General features: G+C 43.9%; 1 protein-coding gene across 3 annotated transcripts in view; it reads right to left on the bottom strand.

Moving 5' to 3' along the window:
• The window catches only part of inpp5a (inositol polyphosphate-5-phosphatase A), a 185552-nt gene that overhangs the window by 41830 nt on the left and 123422 nt on the right, over positions 1–20300 (bottom strand). For all 3 annotated transcript variants that reach the window (XM_031835845.1, XM_031835844.1, XM_031835843.1), the window contains exons 8-9: positions 19635–19754; positions 11170–11254 (exon numbers count right to left, since the gene is read on the bottom strand). In XM_031835845.1, the coding sequence (XP_031691705.1) occupies positions 11170–11254; positions 19635–19754 (205 nt within the window). The remainder of the gene's footprint in view (positions 1–11169; positions 11255–19634; positions 19755–20300) is intronic.

The following is a 20300-nucleotide window of genomic DNA, read 5'->3' as shown; positions in this document are numbered from 1 at the left end:
AAAAAAAATGCTATGATTTGTTCAACTACAAATATTTGTATATTTATCGAGTCTACCAGACTGCCCTTTTCATTATTTTTTTCTACAACATATTTTGATTAAGTAATAATTCATTTGAACAAATTCCAAATGCAAGCTTCATAACTAAATGATACACTTCAAGCTATTTTGACATAACAAAAGAGAAGTAGGCCAATGCTAGTAATTGGTGCTCGATGCCCCATTGCTGGTGAGCTTGCAAGGTAGACAGTTAATATTCTTGATCACCAAACCATTTTTAGGAGCAAACCATTTTAGGAGCAAACCATTTTAGGAGCAATAAGAGCAAACCATTTTAGGAGTATGGCAATCCTTTATCCCAACAATTTGACATTTGAGCTGCACCTGATCCAATAGATGCACAAGCAAATCAGCAATCTGTTCGCTAACTCAGTGGTTCTTGAACTTCTTGACACACAAACCCCAAAAAGCAGCGGCTGTGTAATGACTCCTATCATTACAGCCATAAACGGCAACGCATTTTCAAAACTTCAGATACAGAAATAAACTGCGTTTTACACCTGCATTTTGAGCAGAAAGTCATTCATGTTAGCAGCCAATATCAGGTAGGGATACAATGGCACTTCTTTGGATTCCAGAGCAAGCAGAATCATACGGCCTACCAACCTGTATGCAGCAGAGGATGGGATGGAAAGCATGGTCTTTCTGCACCACACACTATCACCATGGAGGGTTGCATGTCCGCGGAACACTCGTTGCCAAGTTCTTCCTCACAAATTCTGTATTTAATTCATCAGAATGTGTAAGATCTTCATCCCATAATATTGAAGGCAGCGCGATGTTACAGCTATCTTATATGGCCAGTAGCCACCTAAACTAGGCCTATTAAAAATATGAAAATCATCAATAAAATTGCCAGGTAGTCTATTATTGTTCGAGCAAAGATGCCTCTGTAGTAGATTTCTAAACTGTATTTTATATGGATAATATAAATCTACGCCGATCCAGTGGCGATTTTAGCGTGTAAATCTTGGTGGGGCACTCTCAAAAAAATATTTTAGATGCATGCCAGCAAAGCCACAACACAACACTAAACAATACATTAATTGGACTATAATGGTGACAAATGGTGCCCACAAACTGTTAGGGTCTACATAAAGCTGTCTCAACAGCAGAGTCCCAACACTTTACCACTGTTACACCTGGCGATCAGCAGAGCCTTTGTCTGGCAGCGAAACAGTTCATTCAGCCTCATTTACTACCTTTAAAAAAAAACATAGTTGATATGGCTGGCTAGGACGGACGCAGTCAATTTAAATATTTGTTCAGCGCTTTTGAAATGTACAGCGACAGAATTCAGAACATGGGCTGTTCTTACCGTATTCTCCCTGTACACAAAGTCAGAACCGTAGGATAAATAAAGGGGGCATATAAGCAGACAATGAAAGCTCTTACAATATTTGATGACATCTCTCTAAAACAGGCTATAGGCTACATGTGCACCACCAAGTCAGAACAGTAGGCTAAATTATGAGTGGAAAAGGGACAAAATTATTAGGGTGAGGCACATGGGCTACTAACAGCTTACTACACAACATAGTATTACTTTCTTAGCAACAGTATTCATATCTCCCTGGCATATTACATAACTTACGCCGCAGCATACAATACATATTTGGACTCGGTGTGCTGTGCTCACTTGAACAGGTCCTTTGTTGGCATATTTTGTCAAAGTCTGGCATCCTCTGGATTTATGGGGCTTTCAAGACAACTGGGAACTCGGCAGAAACAAGGTCGAATCATGACATTAGTGTTCTTCAGGTCGTAGCTCTAGAAAGAGAACAGAGTTCCCGACTTGGAATTCCGAGTTGGATGACCATTCAAAACGTATTTTCCCAGTCTGAGCTAGTAGATTTGCAAGTAGATTGTCGACTTGATTCTTGATGACTGCAAGCTTGCTACAGTTGAAGTTGGAAGTTTACATACACCTTAGCCAAATACATTCAAACTCAGTTTTCACAATTCCTGACATTTCATCCTAGTAAAAATTCCCTGTCTTAGGCGAGTTAGAATCACCACTTTATTGTAAGAATGTGAAATGTCAGGAATAGTAGAGAGAATTTTTTATTTCAGCTTTTATTTCTTTCATCACATTCACAGGGGTCAAAATATTTTGTACCGGTTTCCTCCAGCATCTTCACAAGGTTTTTTGCTGTTGTTCTGGGATTGATTTGCACTTTTCACACCAAAGTACATTCATCTCTAGGAGACAGAATGCGTCTCCTTCCTGAGCGGATTGACGGCTGCATGGTCCCATGATGTTTATACTTGCGTACTATTGTTTGTACAGATGAACGTGGTACCTTCAGGCGTTTGGAAATTGCTCCCAAGGATGAACCAGACTTGTGGAGGTCTACAATTGTTTTTCTGAGGTCTTGGCTGATTTCTTTTGATTTTCCCATGATGTCAAGCAAAGAGGCACTGAGTTTGAAGGTAGGCCTTGAAATACATCCACAGGTACAACTCTAATTGACTCAAATTATGTCAATTAGCCTATCAGAAGCTTCTAAAGCCATAACACAATTTTCTGGAATTTGCCAAGCTGTTTCAAGGCACAGTCAACTTAGTGTATGTAAACTTCTGACGCACTGGAATTGTGAATTATAAGTGAAATAATCTGTCCGTAAACAATTGTTGGAAAAATTACTTGTGTCATGCACAACTATAGTTTGTTAACAAGAAATTTGTGGAGTGGTTGAAAAACGAGTTTTAATGACCCCAACCTAAGTGTATGTAAACTTCCGACTTCAACTGTATAAACTACAAATGGTAGACTATTTGTAGCCTATTAAAATATTTCTAAAAAATATATTTTCCCATTCAGTTTCACACTGGTGAGTTGCGACCCCACAAAACCTTCTCCCAACTGAGAAACACTGCGCTAGCTCTCCCGACGTGTTGAACGGCAGTTTGCTGGTCCAATCAGAGGGCCGAGTGTGCTGCTGCTACTATCTATGACTGCATGGAGAGTAATTCATAATTCAAATGAGTGACAAAACGTTACAAAATTTGACCAGATCATTTCAAGTCATCAGTGTCAAGTTATTTTCTATCAAGTCGAGTCTCGCATCATCAAATTTGTGACTGGAGTCCGACTCGAGTCCATGCGGATTGGTTATGATCAATTGGGTACAGGTGTGCAAACAGCTGACCCGTGCATCACTAACACACACACCCATGTATGCCCACACAAATACACACACACACACACACACACACACACACACACACACACACACACACACACACACACACACACACACACACACACACACACACACACACACACACACACACACACACACACACCTCAACATAGGCTAGTGTAGAGGCACACTGTATTGAGAATATGTTTAGAATATGCAAAACAGAATCCCACATACAATCACACACCCATCACACTTTTCCCTGGCATGGGCCATATGCTGTAAAGCACCACGACAAAAATGTTATATTTATTACCCTGCTTGTCATTAATGAGAATTTTACAACATTCATTTGGAGTGGGTCCTAGTCAACAGACCCACCTTAAATGTCATGCTGCTCAAGTGAGGGAAAGGCCCAGGACAAAGCAGGAAGATTGATGCCTGAGCCGACCCCTGCCACCCTCCTGCTCTTCTCTCTAGCCACAGATAGGGGGCTCTACCGAACACTTCCACACATCCTCCAACCTGGATCTCCCTCACAGAGGGAGCTGTGGCGCGGTGAGAGGCCGCAAGCCTAATGAAATCTGCCCATGTAGCGGCCAGATAAACTCCAATTAAAAACAGGCACAAGCTATGTCATGGGGACAGTAGATCAAGTCAGCAATTAACCTCCGCGCTGACCTCCATCAATCCTTAAATTGGAGGGGCCGGCCAGAAGCGCACAATTTCTGCAGATATTAAATTTACATTCTATAAAGTTTAATTAGGAGGGATTTTAAATATACTGAGAGTCCAGGCACGGAGCCTGGGCCTGTCACTGAGCCTCTGTGATTCACCGCCACTGGTCCCCAGGGGTCCCGTACATCCCATGCATCTCTTCTTCCTCGTCTCTGCCGGACCGTCTCAACACACAGGTGGTTCCTCTGCTCCAAATACCTTCTCTCAAACATACTGTACACACTCAGGACAGTATCTACTTAAAACAGCAGTAATATAGGAACATAGGCACTTTTCTCCTTGGAGCCATGACAACTTTGAGCTCACTGCATCTCAGTGCTGAGGCATTACTACAGACCCTGGTTCGATTCCAGGCTGTATCACAACCGGCCACGATTGGGAGTCCCATAGGGCGGCGCACAATTGTCCCAGTGTCGTCCGGGTTAGGGTTTGGCCGGGGTAGGCAGTCATTGTAAATAAGAATTTGTTCTTACCTGACTTGCCTAGTTAAATGAAGGTAAAATAAAACATAAAACCCAGTGCACCATTAAGAATGCAGTGGTTAGACTTCAAGCAGCAAACAGAGTGAAATGGCATACAATTGGAAAATGGGCACCCACTGCCCCATCCACCCACGAGTGCTTGGGCAGCCTCATTCCTCCACATCTCCCTGGCTGGGCCCACCTCTCCCTGCACCTCTCCTGGCCAGTCAGAGCAGGAGAAAAGGACCAGGGACAGAGCGATGACACTGGGGAGACCACCTCCAGGGAGCTCAACCCCAGCATTAGTCTCCACTTGGCTGTGTCCTTTGTACCCCAGTGAAAGGCCCAGTGAATGGGGGTCAATTGAAGCCAATTCCCTCTGTCGGACACAATTCATGGAGAGCCCAGTTGGGAGGGGAGCTGGCAACAGCCTCTGGTTACTGATCCTGCCGCACAAGCATGACAGGAATCCGGCACCTGTGTCAAACCCTGGGACAATGGGGTATAGGACATTGGGCCTGGAGTGTAGAACACCACACACACAGGAGACTCAACCACAACCACCCGCAGGGCATGATGGGTAAAGGGGAGGGTCTGGTGGCTATTCTCATTGCAGCGGGTGTCCATGATTACACTCAGACAGAGAGAAGCAGTGTAGCTGTGTATTGCAACTAGAGAGAAATACAGTACCAGTCAAAAGATTGGACAAACCGATTCATTCAAGGGTTTTTCTTTATTTTTTAAACTATTTTCTACCTTGTAGAATAATACTGAAGACATCAAAACCATGAAATAACCCATTTGGAATCATATAGTAACCAAAAAAGTAATAAACAAATATATTTGAGATTCTTCAAAGTAGCCATCCACATATGCTGAGCACTTGTTGGCTGCTTTTCCTTCACTCTGCGGTCCAACTCATCCCAAACCATCTCAACTGGGTTGAGGTCGGGTGATTGGGGAGGCCAGGTCATCTGACACAGCACTCCATCACTCTCCTTCTTGGTCAAATAGCACTTACACAGCCTGGAGGTGTGTTAGGTCAAAACAAATTGAAAAACAAATTATACTCCCACTAAGCGCAAACCAGATGGGATGGCGTATCGGTGCAGAATGCTGTGGTAGCCATACTGGTTAAGTGTGCCTTGAATTCTAAATAAATCACTGACAGTGTCACCAGCAAAGCAACCCCACACCACCTCCTCCATGCTTCACGGTGGGAGCCACACATGCGGAGATAATCCGTTCACCATATCTGCGTCTCACAAACACACAGCGGTTGGAGCCAAAAATCTCAAATTTGGACTCATCAGACGAAAAGGACAATTTCCACCGGTCTAATGTCAACTGCTTGCGTATCTTGGTCCAAGCAAGTCTCTTCTTATTGGTGTCCTTCAGTAGTGGATTCTTTGCAGAAAGTCTCCTCTGAACTGTTGATGTTGAGATGTGTCTGTTACTTGAACTCTGTGAAGCATTTATTTGGGCTGCAATTTGAGGTGCAGTTAACTCTAATGACCTTATCCTCTGCAGCAGAGTTAATTCTGGGTCTTCCGTTCCTGTGTCGGTCCTCATGAGAGCAGGTTTCATCATAGCGCTTGATGGTTTTTGCGACTGCACTTGAAGGTAGGTCTTGGGTGGCTACTTTGAAGAATCTCAAATATAACATATTTTGATTTGTTTAATAACATTTTTTTTGGTTACTACATGATTCCATATGTGTTATTTCATAGTTTGTCTTCACTATTATTCTACAATGTAGAAAATAGTCAAATTAAAGAAAAACCCTTGTTCTAAAGCTTTATATTTGAGATTCTTCAAATAGCTACCCTTTGCCTTGACAGCTTTGCACACTTTTGGCATTCTCTCAACCAGCTTCACAAGGTAGTCATCTGGAATGCATTTAATTTAACAGGTGGGCCTTCTTAAAAATTCATTTGTGGAATTTCTTTCCTTCTTAATACGTTTGAGCCAATCAATCAGTTGTGTTGTGACAAGGTAGGGTTGGTATACAGAAGATAGCCCTATTTGGTAAAAGTCCAAGTCCATATTATGGCAAGAACAGCTCAAATAAGCAAAGTGAAATGACAGTCAGTCATTACTTTAAGACATGAAGGTCAGTCATTGCTGAAAATTTACAAGAAATTTGAAAGTTTCTTCAAGTGCAGTCGCAAAAACCATCAAGCGCTATGATGAAACTGGCTCTCATGAAGACCGCTACAGGAATGGAAGACCCAGAATTCCCTCTGCTGCAGAGGATAAGGTCATTAGAGTTACCAGCATCAGAAATTGCAACCCAAATAAATGCTTTACAGAGTTTAAGTAACAGACAACATCAACTATTCAAAAGAGAATCAGGCCTTCATGGTCAAATTGTTGCAAAGAAACCACTAATAAAGGACACCAATAAGAAGAAGAGACTTGCTCGTGGCAAGAAACATGAGCAATGGACATTAGACCGGTGGAAATTTGTCATTTGGTCTGATGAGTCCACAAAAAACGCAGTGAGATGCATTGTGGGTGAACGGATGATCTCCACATGTGTATTACCCACCGTAAAGCATGGAGGAGAAGGTGTGATGGTGCTTCGCTGGTGACACAATCTGATTTATTTAGAATTGAAGGCACACTTAACCAGCATGGCTACCTCAGTATTCTGCAGTGATACGCCATCCCATCTGGTTCGGGATATCATTTGGTTTTCAAAAGGACAATGACCCAACAGACATCCAGGCTGTGTAAGAGCTATTTTACCAAGAAGGGGAGTGATGGAGTGCTGCATCAGATGTTGGGTGATTGTGGAGGCCAGGTCCTCAACCAAATTGAGATGGTTTGGGATGAGTCGAAACGCAGAGTGAAGGAAAAGCCGCCAACAAGTGTTCGTGGGAATGTGGGAACTCCTTCAAGACTATTGGAAAAGCATTCCAGGTGAAGCTGGTTGAGAGAATGCCAAGAGTGTGCAAAACTGTCATCAAGGTAAAGGGTGGCTATTTGAAGAATCTCAAATATAAACAATATTTTGATTTGTTTAACACTTTTTTGGTTACTACATGATTCCATATGTGTTATTTCATAGTTATTTTGTCTTCACTATTATTCTACAATGTAGAAAATAGTTCAAATAAAGAAAAACCCTTGAATGAGTAGGTGTTCTAAAACTTTTGACTGGTAGTGTATATGTGAGTGCATGCGTGTGTGTTAGAGAGAGAGAGCCTACATCTGAATCAATCTCCAGATAAGCAGGGCCGATCGATCCACCAGGGCCAATCTACAGTAAAGCATAGTCCCAATGTGCACTAATTGTCCGGCTGACATTAATTGTCATTATAGGGTTGACATAGCCGCTGGCTGGGAGTTAGAGAGCCACATGGAGACTACACTCATCTGTTTACTGGTGACATCACAGCGGCCCTCCACAACCACATATAGTACAGGTCACCATTAAATCAAACCGGTGAGCTCCGCACTGGACGGGTTTATATGAGTAGAATGCTGCCTTTTTAACAAGCCGAGCCCCTTGGATGATGTCATCAGCATTTGGTGTTGTCCCGTTAAAAGGGTGAGTATGAGGACCTCTTAGGAAGGAGTAAAAGAAAGTAGAGGGGCTTATGAGTAAGTGTGTGTGAGGAGAAAGTGTGTGTGTGTGTGTGTGTGTGTGTGTGTGTGTGTGTGTGTGTGTGTGTGTGTGTGTGTGTGTGTGTGTGTGTGTGTGAGTGAGTGAATAGAGAGTGGTGGTGGAAGGGACTTCACGGACCACAGATCTGACTTCCTGAGGTACTCTTTGTACTTTAGACCCCCCCACTTCACTGTGGTCACGTAGGTCGTACTGGGGTATAGATGTAATTATTTATTTATTTTTAAACAAACACTTAAAATTAGCCTCACGGTTGCATTGTTAAATCTTGTTCATTCCCTTAAATTAAATACCGTGACTGTTTTCTCATTAGCTGGGAATGTTGTTTGAAATGTCTGATACAACATACTTTGGTGAAATCATTATCAACCTACTGCATACTAGTTAAAAATATACATTTCGGTGTGCAGGGTGTGATGAAAAAGTGCACATAAAAATAACTTTTACGGTCAAATGACCTTGGGTTTCCTTTGCGTTTTCAACTCTACTAAAGGTTTGTTATGGCCTCCCGAGTGGCGCAGCGGTCTAAGGCCCTGCATCGCAGTGTTGTGGCGTCACTATAGCCTGGGGTTCGATCCCATAGTGAGGCGCACAATTGGCCAAGCGTCGTCCGGGTTAGGGGAGGGTTTGGGGGTGGTTTACTTGGCTCATCACACTCTAGTGACTTGTGGCAGCTCGGGCGTCTGCAGGCTGACTTCGGTCGTTCGTTGAACTGTGTTTCCTCCGACACATTGGTGCAGTTGGCTTCTGGGTTAAGCGAGCAGGTGTTAAGAAGTGCGGTTTTGTCATGTTTTGGAGGACGCAGGCCCGATTGCTATATAAATACAAATATATATTACATTTTTTGTTGTTGTTATATAGTGAATGTACCCACTTGGCACGTGCGCTCTAGCCAACAGCTTGCAGATACATTTCGGGAATAGCCTACATGATGAGATTATTATGGACAAAAGAGCAAGACCATTTTTTATTGTCAAACAGCAGCCAAGCATCAATCATGTCACCAGAATAAGACCCTCTATAGTTATTGGAAAGGAGCATCAAGCTCATCACCGTGCATGTTCATCGTAACTTATTTCATCTGTAGCCTAATAAACTGCATTGCTTTCCCGAAGTCGTAGTGGGTGGACCACACAACATATAATCTCGAGACTCCAAGTTCACTTCGATCGGATGATTATTATATCAATATTTGTGCATAAAAGGGTGTCCAGCGGCATTTCTCTCATAATTAGACACAAAAATATCCCACCTTGTCTAGTGTATTTTGTTTTGTCAACAAAATAGCTGTTTCCATCTGGACTGTTGTGACATTCTTTACCCAACGTACTTTCCCTCGCATAAAAATGTCAGATGGAAACATGGTTTATGACATTAATCAGAGGAGGCTGGTGGGAGGAACTATAGGAGGACCAGCTCATTGCGATGGCTGGAATGGAATCAATGGAACGGAGTCAAACATGCGGTTTCCATATGTATGATGTGTTTGATACCATTCCAGCCATTACAATGAACCCGTCCTCCTATAGCTCCTCCCCATCAGCCTCCTCTGACATGAATATTCATCCTTCACAACAATTGGACAGTTGCAATGAAAAAAAGTAAACTACGCGTGTCGTTGATGCTTGAATTTAGACTTGGCTGAACTGCTTTCAATGTGGAAAGATTGCTTCCGTATCCCACTTTTGTGATTTTCGTTGAAAACGTCCCTTTTTGTGTGGACCTATGGTCACAATGGGCTCCCGAGTGGTGCAGCGGTCTAAGGCACTGCATCTCAGTGCAAGAGGCATCACTACAGTCCCTGGTTCAAATCCGGGCTGTATCATATCCGGCCGTGAGTCCCGTAGGGTGGCGCACAATTGGCCCAGCGTCGTCCGGGTTTGGCTGGGGTAGGCCGTCATTGTAAATAAAACTTTGTTCTTAACTGACTTGCCTAAAAAATACATTTAAACAATGACTATGTCTCAGCGGTAGCTGTAATATCAAACTAACGCCCGCTATTTGAATTTCATGATCACAGTCATGCTAACCACATCATATTCCTCAATCGAGGTAAACTAGATGTTGGGTCGAGTGACTTTGATTCACAACAGTTTTTCTCAATAGTCTCAGTGTTCTCTGATAATTCTTCAGGCATCTACTCTTCCCTCCTCCCTCTCAGGCTGTGGCTGCTGTGGACTTGGGACCTTGGCTTACTGTATTATCTCCAAAGCAACTTATAATATTCTCACATGATCAGCAGCTCTAATGTGCACCAATTACTTCTGTGGAATCCAATGTACCACCGGAGAATTAGAAAATGCAATATATCAATGTGATATATACAGTACATCATATGGTCACACACAACTCAGCAGTCTGAAACCACATCCTCATTCAATGAATCTCTTGAGGAAAAACATGAGCTCTCCCAGTCCCATTGGCACAGGACTAGTTGGTTGCTGCACTCAATAAAGTATTCTATTTAATTCCTCCCCTAGTGGTTGGATGGTTAAACCACATTCCCCACTCAAAAGGCCATTCTCACTTTACCTCACAGGATGAAGTCTTTCCTGAACCATTTGAGCAAAACCCCTCCATTCAACAACTGCCCACCTCCCTCCTCCCCACTCCTATTCCCCTTCCCTTTTGAGAGAGCGGGGCTTCTCCTAAATTAACAATGCCCACACCTTGAACAGAGCCACTGATTTGAGGGGCCATTGTGTGGTGAAAGCAGGGTTTGCCCCACAAGTGTCTAGTCTCTGTTATCATGGAGCTCCACGGTCTGTGTGGAACTTTATGGCTTGTTATCCAACAACCCCTCCCCTATCTCCTGATGAGGATTGCTGAATGACTACTCTACACTGACTCTCCAATGTAGCCTTATTTGCACCAAGAGAAGGGGAGGGAGAGTGGGAGGAAGAGATAGAGAGGGGAACCTAACAATGCACTTGGAGGGTTGGTTGGCAAACACAGCTGGGCCAGCCACAGTAGAGGGGTGATAATGAGCCATAACTGTGAGGGGCTGGTGTTTGGTGTCCCCTGTAAACCCTGGCAAACTATGTTCATGAACCCCCACACACACACACACACACACACACACCATTGTAGACTCTGTAACTGATATGCTTGCAATACATGCATCAGTGCTTACCTCAACAACCTGCCTTGTATCCAACCTGAAGTTGAAGTCTCCGAAGACAAAATATGGCACCTTTTCAAACCTCTGGTCAGTGATCCTGAAAAACATGAAAACAATTTGCCATCAACAGTGAATTGCTTCAAGTGGAGTAGGCCTATACTGTTGATGGGCCTCTCAGGTGGGCCTTGGTGGTTGGTTGCCTTAGGGCATTTAATTTAATTTACGAGGTGCACAGCACCACCTGGTGGCACAAACACATTGGTCAGAAGTGTTTCACCCCTGTGGAGAATAATATTCAACATGACAAAATCCCAATCCCAGCAGTTAACATGAATTGGCTTGAGTAAAATCGGGGCCCTTAAAATATTGTTCACCTCTAGTATAAAGTGAAATTAGCTGTGCAAGTTTCAAATGATGTTCTAGTAATGTGACTGAGCTGACTTGAGCATGCTGTTCCAAATCGTGTATGAGCAAATTAGATTGAGTCTGTGTGGACAGTATGATCTCCATTCTATGGGAAGCTGCTATACTCTGCATGGAAGGTAAGCAGTCATGAACTCTGTCCCAATATCCACACTTGAATACTACCTAGTATGTGTTGATGTATTGACCATCTATCCATGGAATAGAAGGTGAAATAAATATAGGGACATGATCATTGAACAGTAACAGAGAGAGAAATCACCCACAGTATCTAATTCAATCCAATATATAGAACTGTGTGAGGTAGGGAGGATTCATGGAGTCCAGGAACCAGGTTCATGGAATGCTTCCAGATCTACAGCAGCACTGGCATCTGAGCGCATTTAAAACGCACCTAAGCGACGTATAATTAACTTCCTATACCTAATCATTGACTTAAAAAGAGGCTCCCTCTTACAGGGGAGAGATAAGAAATTAAGACGACAGAGTTAGCGCTGCTAGCCTACTTGTGTAATTAATGATTCAGAATGCTAGCGCTTTGCTAATCGCGGGGGGGGGATAAATCGCCGGGCGGAGGGCGGACTCTCTCCCGGCCCCCTGATAACAATATATTTATGAGGCCATAAAAAGAGAAGGCACTCTGTGGTGGGTCCATTCCTGGACCTGTGTCGTAAAGTATCACCACAGCCCAGCCAGTGTTTCTTTAAGGAGGAGGGGAGGGGGTTGCTTGTTGTGGGGAGACTGGCGGACACCTGCACCTCAGACTACCAGTCATGGGTGCTCGGGGTCGGGGAAGGGATGGGGGTAACACACAGACTGGGTGATGTCATCACTGACCTTCCCCAGCCATGGGACTGGAAGAGCACTCTATTCAAATACAAGGACAGTTCACACTTGCTGTAGCCTGGCGGCAGGTAGCCTAGCGGATAAGAGTGTTGGGCCAGCAACCGAAAAGGTCGCTGGTTCAAATCCCAGAGCAGACTAGGTGAACAAATCTGCCAATGTGCCCTTGAGCAAGGCACTTAACCCTAATTGCTCATGTAAGTCATTCTGGATGAGAGCATCTGCTAAATGACTCAAATGTAAATGTGCAAGTGGCCAATGGAACGGCCACTTCAACACATTCCTCGCGTCCCTTAAATCGATGTGTTTGCAAACCCACGACTCACAGTGTCCCGGGGTTAAATGGACCAAGTTCTCTGTAAAATAAATATAGGCCTAATAAAAGTTCAAGGTTATAGTGATGATTAGGATGAGAAGAGTATTCAAATAATGGTATTGCCTTTTCAAATAAGGATATTATCTGTGCATGCTGAGCATGTAACTTGTACAATGGAGGCTTGCCGACATGAAACATGATGAACATTTGTAGACAGACAGCTTTAAGGTGGCTTTATTCTTTAAAAAAAAGAAATGAGCTCACTCCAAAAAGCGAATAAAGTACATTTGCTTAGAGCAGAGATAGGGAGAACAGAGAGTGAAAAAAGGAGGGGACGGGGGGGCTAAAATAGAGGAGAGAGTGAGTGTGGAGGGAGAGAGCAGAGAGTGCGAGGAGAGGCGAAAGGGACAAGAGAGAAAACAAAGGGACGATTCAGACCATGCCACTCTCCCCGGAGAGCGTGTGCGTTTCCCCAGGGCCCAGTGCTGGGCCGAGCCTGTTCCCAGCTTCATCCCTCTAATAGCCATGTCTAATGCCGTAGCCCTGGATGTTCTGTCTGTAGGGCTAAGGTATCAGCCGCAGGTCAGAAGGTAACGCTCTGTTTACATTGTCATTTCCTAAAGCACTTGTGGTGACCCGCTGGTGTGAAAGTTGACTTTTGCTTGGCCTTTATGGCGTCCCTAAGAATTGACATTAGCCACAGCGGACTGGTAGTGAATGGGGCTGTGGTGGGGGGTCCTGAGGGCCCCCTGCAGGCCCCCCAGTGAGGGCCCCATTAGTCTCGTCATCACAGTTCATTCAAGCAAACTGTAACAGTGTCAGCGATATTTCCACACAAAGACGTACTTCTTTACACAGTCTATAAACATGCTTCCCCTCTGGCCAATTCATCGCACGGTGACACCTCTGAAAGAGGCTCTTTACAGGGGCCGTTCTCACTGAGGGGGGCTATCAGTCAGGCCTTCCTGGGGCCACACAAAGACAGGGTCAGCCGCTAATTTATAACATGGCCCCCCAACTCTGCTCCCAGGCCCCCTACCGCAGCCGCACAAAGCACAGAGAGCACATTCCTGACACATTCACTGCTCACACACATAAATGGCTTCGGGCTTATTCAGATTGAAGAGAGTTGCAGCAGAAGCACCGCGACGAGACTTCAACTGACATAATATGTACATAAACTTTTCAGTTTACATTAGCAACGGACTGCCATGTGCCGAGAGAGAATTTGTGGGCTTGGCAACAGACATTATTGCACTGCAGCTTAAATATCCCAGTCACATTAGCCTATAGCACATCCACTAGCCAGTAATCGTGCTTACAAAAAACAGTTCAACCATGCAAGGAACTTTTCGTCTTAACCATATTACACTCTTGCATTATTCAACAATTCACAAACGTGTGCAGACAATTAAAGGGTTTATTTTCTCTTCCGTACTCTTATTACATTTTAGCTTCAAGACAAAAGTTGTTACTGCTAGCTAACGCTAACACGCCTTCATCAAGTAACGTTACGTTAGCCTATCAAAAATGAATGCTTCATTCAAATTCAACTCAGCGGCACACTACAAAAGCCAATGCAGAGTCATCCATTGGGAGTGTGATTTTGAGAATTTTGGAGAATGTTAACATCGTGAAGAATTTGCTTCTTGACGTCTGGCTCAATGGGCCAGGGGAGGAACCCTGATGTGACCTGTGACACCCAGGGTTGGCCACCCGCTACCAGCGCCCATCCCACCCAGAATCCCCTTCTCCCAACCTACCCAGCTCTCCCAGTTGAGTCATGCCAAAAGGGTGGTTGTGGGGTGTCGCGGTCACACAGAGGTTAGAGGATAAACCAACCCAACAACGTCAAACCCAACGACTGGTCAAATCCCACAGCATTTCTAATAGGGACGCAAACAAACCCAGGGAGGAAGGATGTCAGCCACTGGATCTGGTGGTGTTGGGTGGACTGGTATAGGTGGCGATGCAAGCCGGTCCAACCTCTTCTCAGCAGTAACTGATGCATGCATGGGAGCCACATCTTACAGCCTGTGAACCCATCATATCGACTCATTTCGGCAGATCTCTATTCCGCAGATACATAACTAGGTAAAACGGTTGTAGACAATCCCCATGGCTGCAGAGCTAAGAGTGAATGGTGGCTACTTGCTAATGAACTGATTCTATACAGTAGAGACTGACTGGGAGGGGGGGGGGGACTAACCCCCTGCTGCCCCCAGGCCTCCCAGGGTGAGGAGGCAGTTCACAGTCACGCACTGACACCCCTCTGCACACCACTACCCCCATGAAGGGCTATACTGTATTTGGTCCCTAGCTGAGCAAGCACTGTCCACTAGCCCCTAAACACAACTAGCCACCTAAAGCCTATGCTCCCCTTCAGCCTCTAATGAGTTGTGTTGCAAAATTCCAGGAACCTTAAAAAAAAAATCTGGTTCCTGCTTATTCCCTCCTGATTTAGGTAATCAGCCAACTGGGATTTGGGAAAGACGTATTGAAAGTTCCTGAAATGTTTCAACCCTACTACTGAATGACATAAGGCAGCAACCACAGTATTCCCTGTGCCCACACAAACACATAGGTCATAGCAGGAGCTTGCATGCAAACCCAAATAAGCATAAGCACACACATTGAGTCAATCCGATGCTCTTAAAAAAAAAAAAAATTCTACTATCACATTATTCACCACACCTCCACTAAAACCCTAAGTTATACATTTTGTATAAACACGTACGCGCACCACACTACTACCACCCTGTCTAATCAATTTATCCGGCTTTTATTGAGGATCTCTCTGCAATTATTCAGTCCTTCTTCCAGCTGAACATGTCTATTGCCTGGAAACAGGCTCTCCTTTCTCTTCTCTTTCAGCCTGTTGTTCTGGGAAAAGCCTTAAAGGAAACGTTTAGATTGGAGGGCTCTTTGAGATGCTCTGACAGTTGACTGATGACCATCCATAAAATGACAAAGAATTGCTGTATGGTGGCCAGTACGGCCCACTGCTTCTCCCTGGGAAACTAATTGCCCCGAATTGTTAACGGCAACATCATTTTTTTTTTTTGCCAATCATTGCTTTTCAATGCCTCGAAAATGAGCATGAAACGAGCCTTTTCAGTGAACAAAACAGTTAAATGTCTCCAATGTTGATCAAATTAACTTCAGCTGTGTGACAATGGACTATATTTGTGTGAAAATAACAGCGGGGGGGACAAAGGGGGTCTTTACACCGAGATTTCACGGTTGTAATGTAAAACTGTTCTCTCCTGAACCGGACCAGCCACTCAAAGGGAGAGAATAAAAAGGAACACAACTCCAATAAAGAAAAAAAATGGTGTTGATTTGATCTCATAGCGATCATTTCACATGGTTTCTTGGCTGCCTGCTTTCCCATCCTCTTGGCCAGAGCCCTGAATTCTGAATTAGCACAGACTCGGCGTCCTCCTTACATCACCAGTCCTTGGCGGAACTAAGCAAACTAGAGGGCATTTTACTAGATACAGAGTCATATATATCAATGCTTCCTTACAGGGAAAAGGGTCCGTAACGAGTCTCATAAGGAAGCATTGATATCTACAGATAACAACCACTGCATTAGAACATTTGATCAAAAACACAATTCCCAAACCAATATCAGGATCATAAATCAAATGTATATTTCCGATATTAAGAACATAGCATAATTTTTGTATATTCCCGCGCTCCACAAAAACAAATGTCTTATGTAATGAAGCAATGGCGTCAAGGGAAATATGAATATAAAGGGTTAATAACTTTAGATGCCGTTTGAGGCTCACATCTCAGTGAGGCGAAGGCATAGGGGAATAAAAACAGGCAAGGAGGGTATACATTTCAAACAGGACTTTCCCTTCTCTCATGAAGCTGCCGGCCACACATCAGCCAGAGACCGGAGAAGTGCTTTTTTGATGTGACTCAATGGAGAGGTTTGGCTGGCTAAACGCTGTTCCTTCTCAGTATTGTTCCCCGGAGGCCTTGAAGCGCTTTGGAAATAAACACTGCTTAGCAGTTAAAAGGGCCACAGAGGAAGGGGCTTATCAGATGTGTTCTCAAAGGGCCGTAAGCTGCATTATTAGCCAGGGCGCTAGATAAGGGAAGGGGCTGAGGTTGGGCCCTGCAACGGAGCTCACTCCCTAGACTCTCTCACTGACCAGGCTCCTGCACCAGCAGCCCCTCTGGATCTCAGCTGGTGGTGTCCACTTCCCCTCCTTCCCCCCTCCCCACAATGAGAGATTAGAGCTCAGAAAGAGAGAGAAGGGGGAGAGAGGAGGCTTTGGCTATAGATATTCACCCTCTCCCTTTTCCTGCTCTCTTTCTGGGGTAGGAGTCAGAGTTAGGACAATGGCCAAAATGACGGTTCCCAACCGGCCGCTGAATGGGAACACTGTTGGAGGTAGCGCTTCATTCAAAGCCGGCTTGGGCACATTGTCCTCCCCGATCGGCGGAGGAGAATGGAGTTCGCTGGTGGCTGCCAAAAGGTTAGCAGCTCCTGTGAAAGGAGCAGCCCATTATGCACTGCCCCTAACAGAGCCCAGGGTCTTTTGTCCCCCCCCCCCCCCCCCCGCCCAGCCAGCTTTTTCACTCTCAGGCAGACCGGATCTGTGCCCAAGTGTTTCCCCAAAGTGAGCGATTGAGGCGCGATGCCCCCCTTCACCCCCTGCATGGGATACCAGCCTAGTCCGAACATAGGCCTACACCTCCCATACCCCTTAGGTTACTCCTCCCACGTCCCGAAAAAGGGAAAAAATCCCCTGCCATTGTCACCTTTTAATGATATGTCCCAGGAATTAACAGTGAAGGATACCTTCTGAGCACAAGGGGACTTAGAGGAGGGGAGCATGGAAACTGCCACTCACCAGCCCAGTGCTATTCACTCTCCACCAGAAAACGCGCCATTTAGTCGTATTTATGAGGCGACTTTTACAAATAAATCAACTTCAAGAACATGACGAAAACATAGAAAATACGGTCAAAACCCTCAATGTAAACAACAAGTTACTTCATTATGCCCATAAATCCAGGTAAATTATGGTTCATATTTTTATATATATATATATATATATAATATATATAATATATAATATATATATATAAATATATAAATTATGGTTCATATTTTATATATATATATATATATATATATATATATATATATATACACATATATATATATAATATATATAATATATAATATATATATATATATATATATATATATATTATAATAATATATAATATAATATTATTTATATTATTATTAAATATATTAATATATATATATATTAATATATATATATAATATATATATATATATATATATAATATATATATATATTAATATATATTAATATATAATTAATATATAATATATATATTATATTATTATTAATGGTTAGCTTAAAAAAAATATATATATATTTATATTTATATTATATATATTATATATATATATTATATATCTTTATATATATATATTATATATATATATTATATATAATATATAATGTATAATATATAATATATATAATATATATATATATATTTTTTTTTTAAGCTAACCATTTTCCCAAAACACCCCCCACTTCCCTGTCCATTAAACGCAAAGCATTCTTTCATCAAAACGAAAGCATACACTACATAAAACGCTAATTCACGAGGTGCCAAAACCCTTGATAATACATGGCGGCCATATGCATGCAGTTATTCAAAGTGGAAGGAGATGAAAGACGCTGTGCATTCAGACTCCATTTCAAATGGTGGTGGGGGGGGGGGCACGTAATGCAGGGCTGCCACGTAGCTTTTATTTGGTGTTAGCATGACCAGGTAAAGAGCAAAGGGCCACTAGAACACTACATCATCCCTCTCCACTGTCAATGGACGTCACATAAATCACATTAGCGGGAAACGGCTCTCATGTTTTCTTAGAGGGGTCTTTGGGTGCAAGACGAAGGATTCTCTGCTGGTAGAGAGGTGAGCGCGTTGCTCGGGGTCGAATGGAAAGGAGGAGAGAACGGTGAGAGGCGATATGGAGAGAATGGTGAACGCAGAGATGGAGAGGATACTGAGAGGAAAGATGAAGAGAATAGGTGGAGAGGTTATAGGTTATATCCTTCCTGTTTGGCCCTGTCCGGGGGTGTCATCGGATGGGGCCACAGTGTCTCCTGACCCCTCCTGTCTCAGCCTCCAGTATTTATGCTGCAGTAGTTTATGTGTCGGGGGGCTAGGGTCAGTTTGTTATATCTGGAGTACTTCTCCTGTCCTATCCGGTGTCCTGTGTGAATTTAAGTATGCTCTCTCTAATTCTATCTTTCTCTCTTTCTTTCGCTCTCTCGGAGGACCTGAGCCCTAGGACCATGCCTCAGGACTACCTGACATGATGACTCCTTGCTGTCCCCAGTCCACCTGGCCGTGCTGCTGCTCCAGTTTCAACTGTTCTGCCTGTGATTATTATTATTTGACCATGCTGGTCATTTATGAACATTTGAACATCTTGGCCATGTTCTGTTATAATCTCCACCCGGCACAGCCAGAAGAGGACTGGCCACCCCACATAGCCTGGTTCTTCTCTAGGTTTCTTCCTAGGTTTTGGCCTTTCTAGGGAGTTTTCCTAGCCACGGTGCTTCTACAACCTGCATTGCTTGCTGTTTGGGGTTTTAGGCTGGGTTTCTGTACAGCACTTTGAGATATCAGCTGATGTACGAAGGGCTATATAAATATATTTGATTTGATTTAGGTGGAGAGAATATAGGGAGATGAGATGTGGAAAAGAGGAGTGGGTGGAGAGATGGAAATAACGGCGAGAGGCTAGATGGAGAAGGGACAGAGAAAATAGTTGCATAGATGAGATGGCGAGAATAAGGAGGAGCATGCCAGTCACCTATCTAAGACGAAGCCCAGGGCCTTCTGTCTCGTCCCGGAGTAGACTGAGGGGCTCTTCTCCCAAGCCAGTATGTTGGAGGCATCGTGGAACAAGTGGATGTTGACCAGGTCAAAAGCACTGGGAGGGGACAGAGAGAGACGTATGTTAGTTGGACCCCAGGTAATTTCAGTTTGAGACCCCTGAACTACATGACTGACCTCTTGGCCTGTGGACCACGGGTACGGTTGTGTGAATGGAGCAGTGAGATGAATTTGTCTCGCCGCACTACAGGCAGACTGACATGTCCATTTCCCTCCTGGTAGTGCTACTGTTGCTAAGCCCGTCTCATCGATCTACTATATCAATCTCTGTAACTGTTTTTCTCAGAACATCTCACCTCAAGACGCTTATGCTGTTGACAAACTTCTAAATAAATACACAAAATGTCCCCCTCACCCGTGTCCCTCTCGGTCATCCTTGTCCCTCTCTCTCTCTCTCTCTCTCTTCCTCCAAGTGCCTGTCTCGAGTCATGCCTGCCTCATTTAGAATGTTACCGTTTCAGCCCTTTTGTTCTCACGTCATCCTTCTATTAGATTACGACCCCCCCCCCCACGCCCGCCCTGCCCAAACGTTTGTATTCATCTCGCACAGGTTCAATTGTATGTAATGTTTTCTGTCATCTGT

The sequence above is a fragment of the Oncorhynchus kisutch genome, linkage group LG11, assembly GCF_002021735.2.
Source record: "Oncorhynchus kisutch isolate 150728-3 linkage group LG11, Okis_V2, whole genome shotgun sequence".
NCBI classification, from domain to species: domain Eukaryota; kingdom Metazoa; phylum Chordata; class Actinopteri; order Salmoniformes; family Salmonidae; genus Oncorhynchus; species Oncorhynchus kisutch.
Note: the sequence above shows the minus strand (reverse complement) of the source record. Positions and strands in the feature narration are given on the sequence as shown.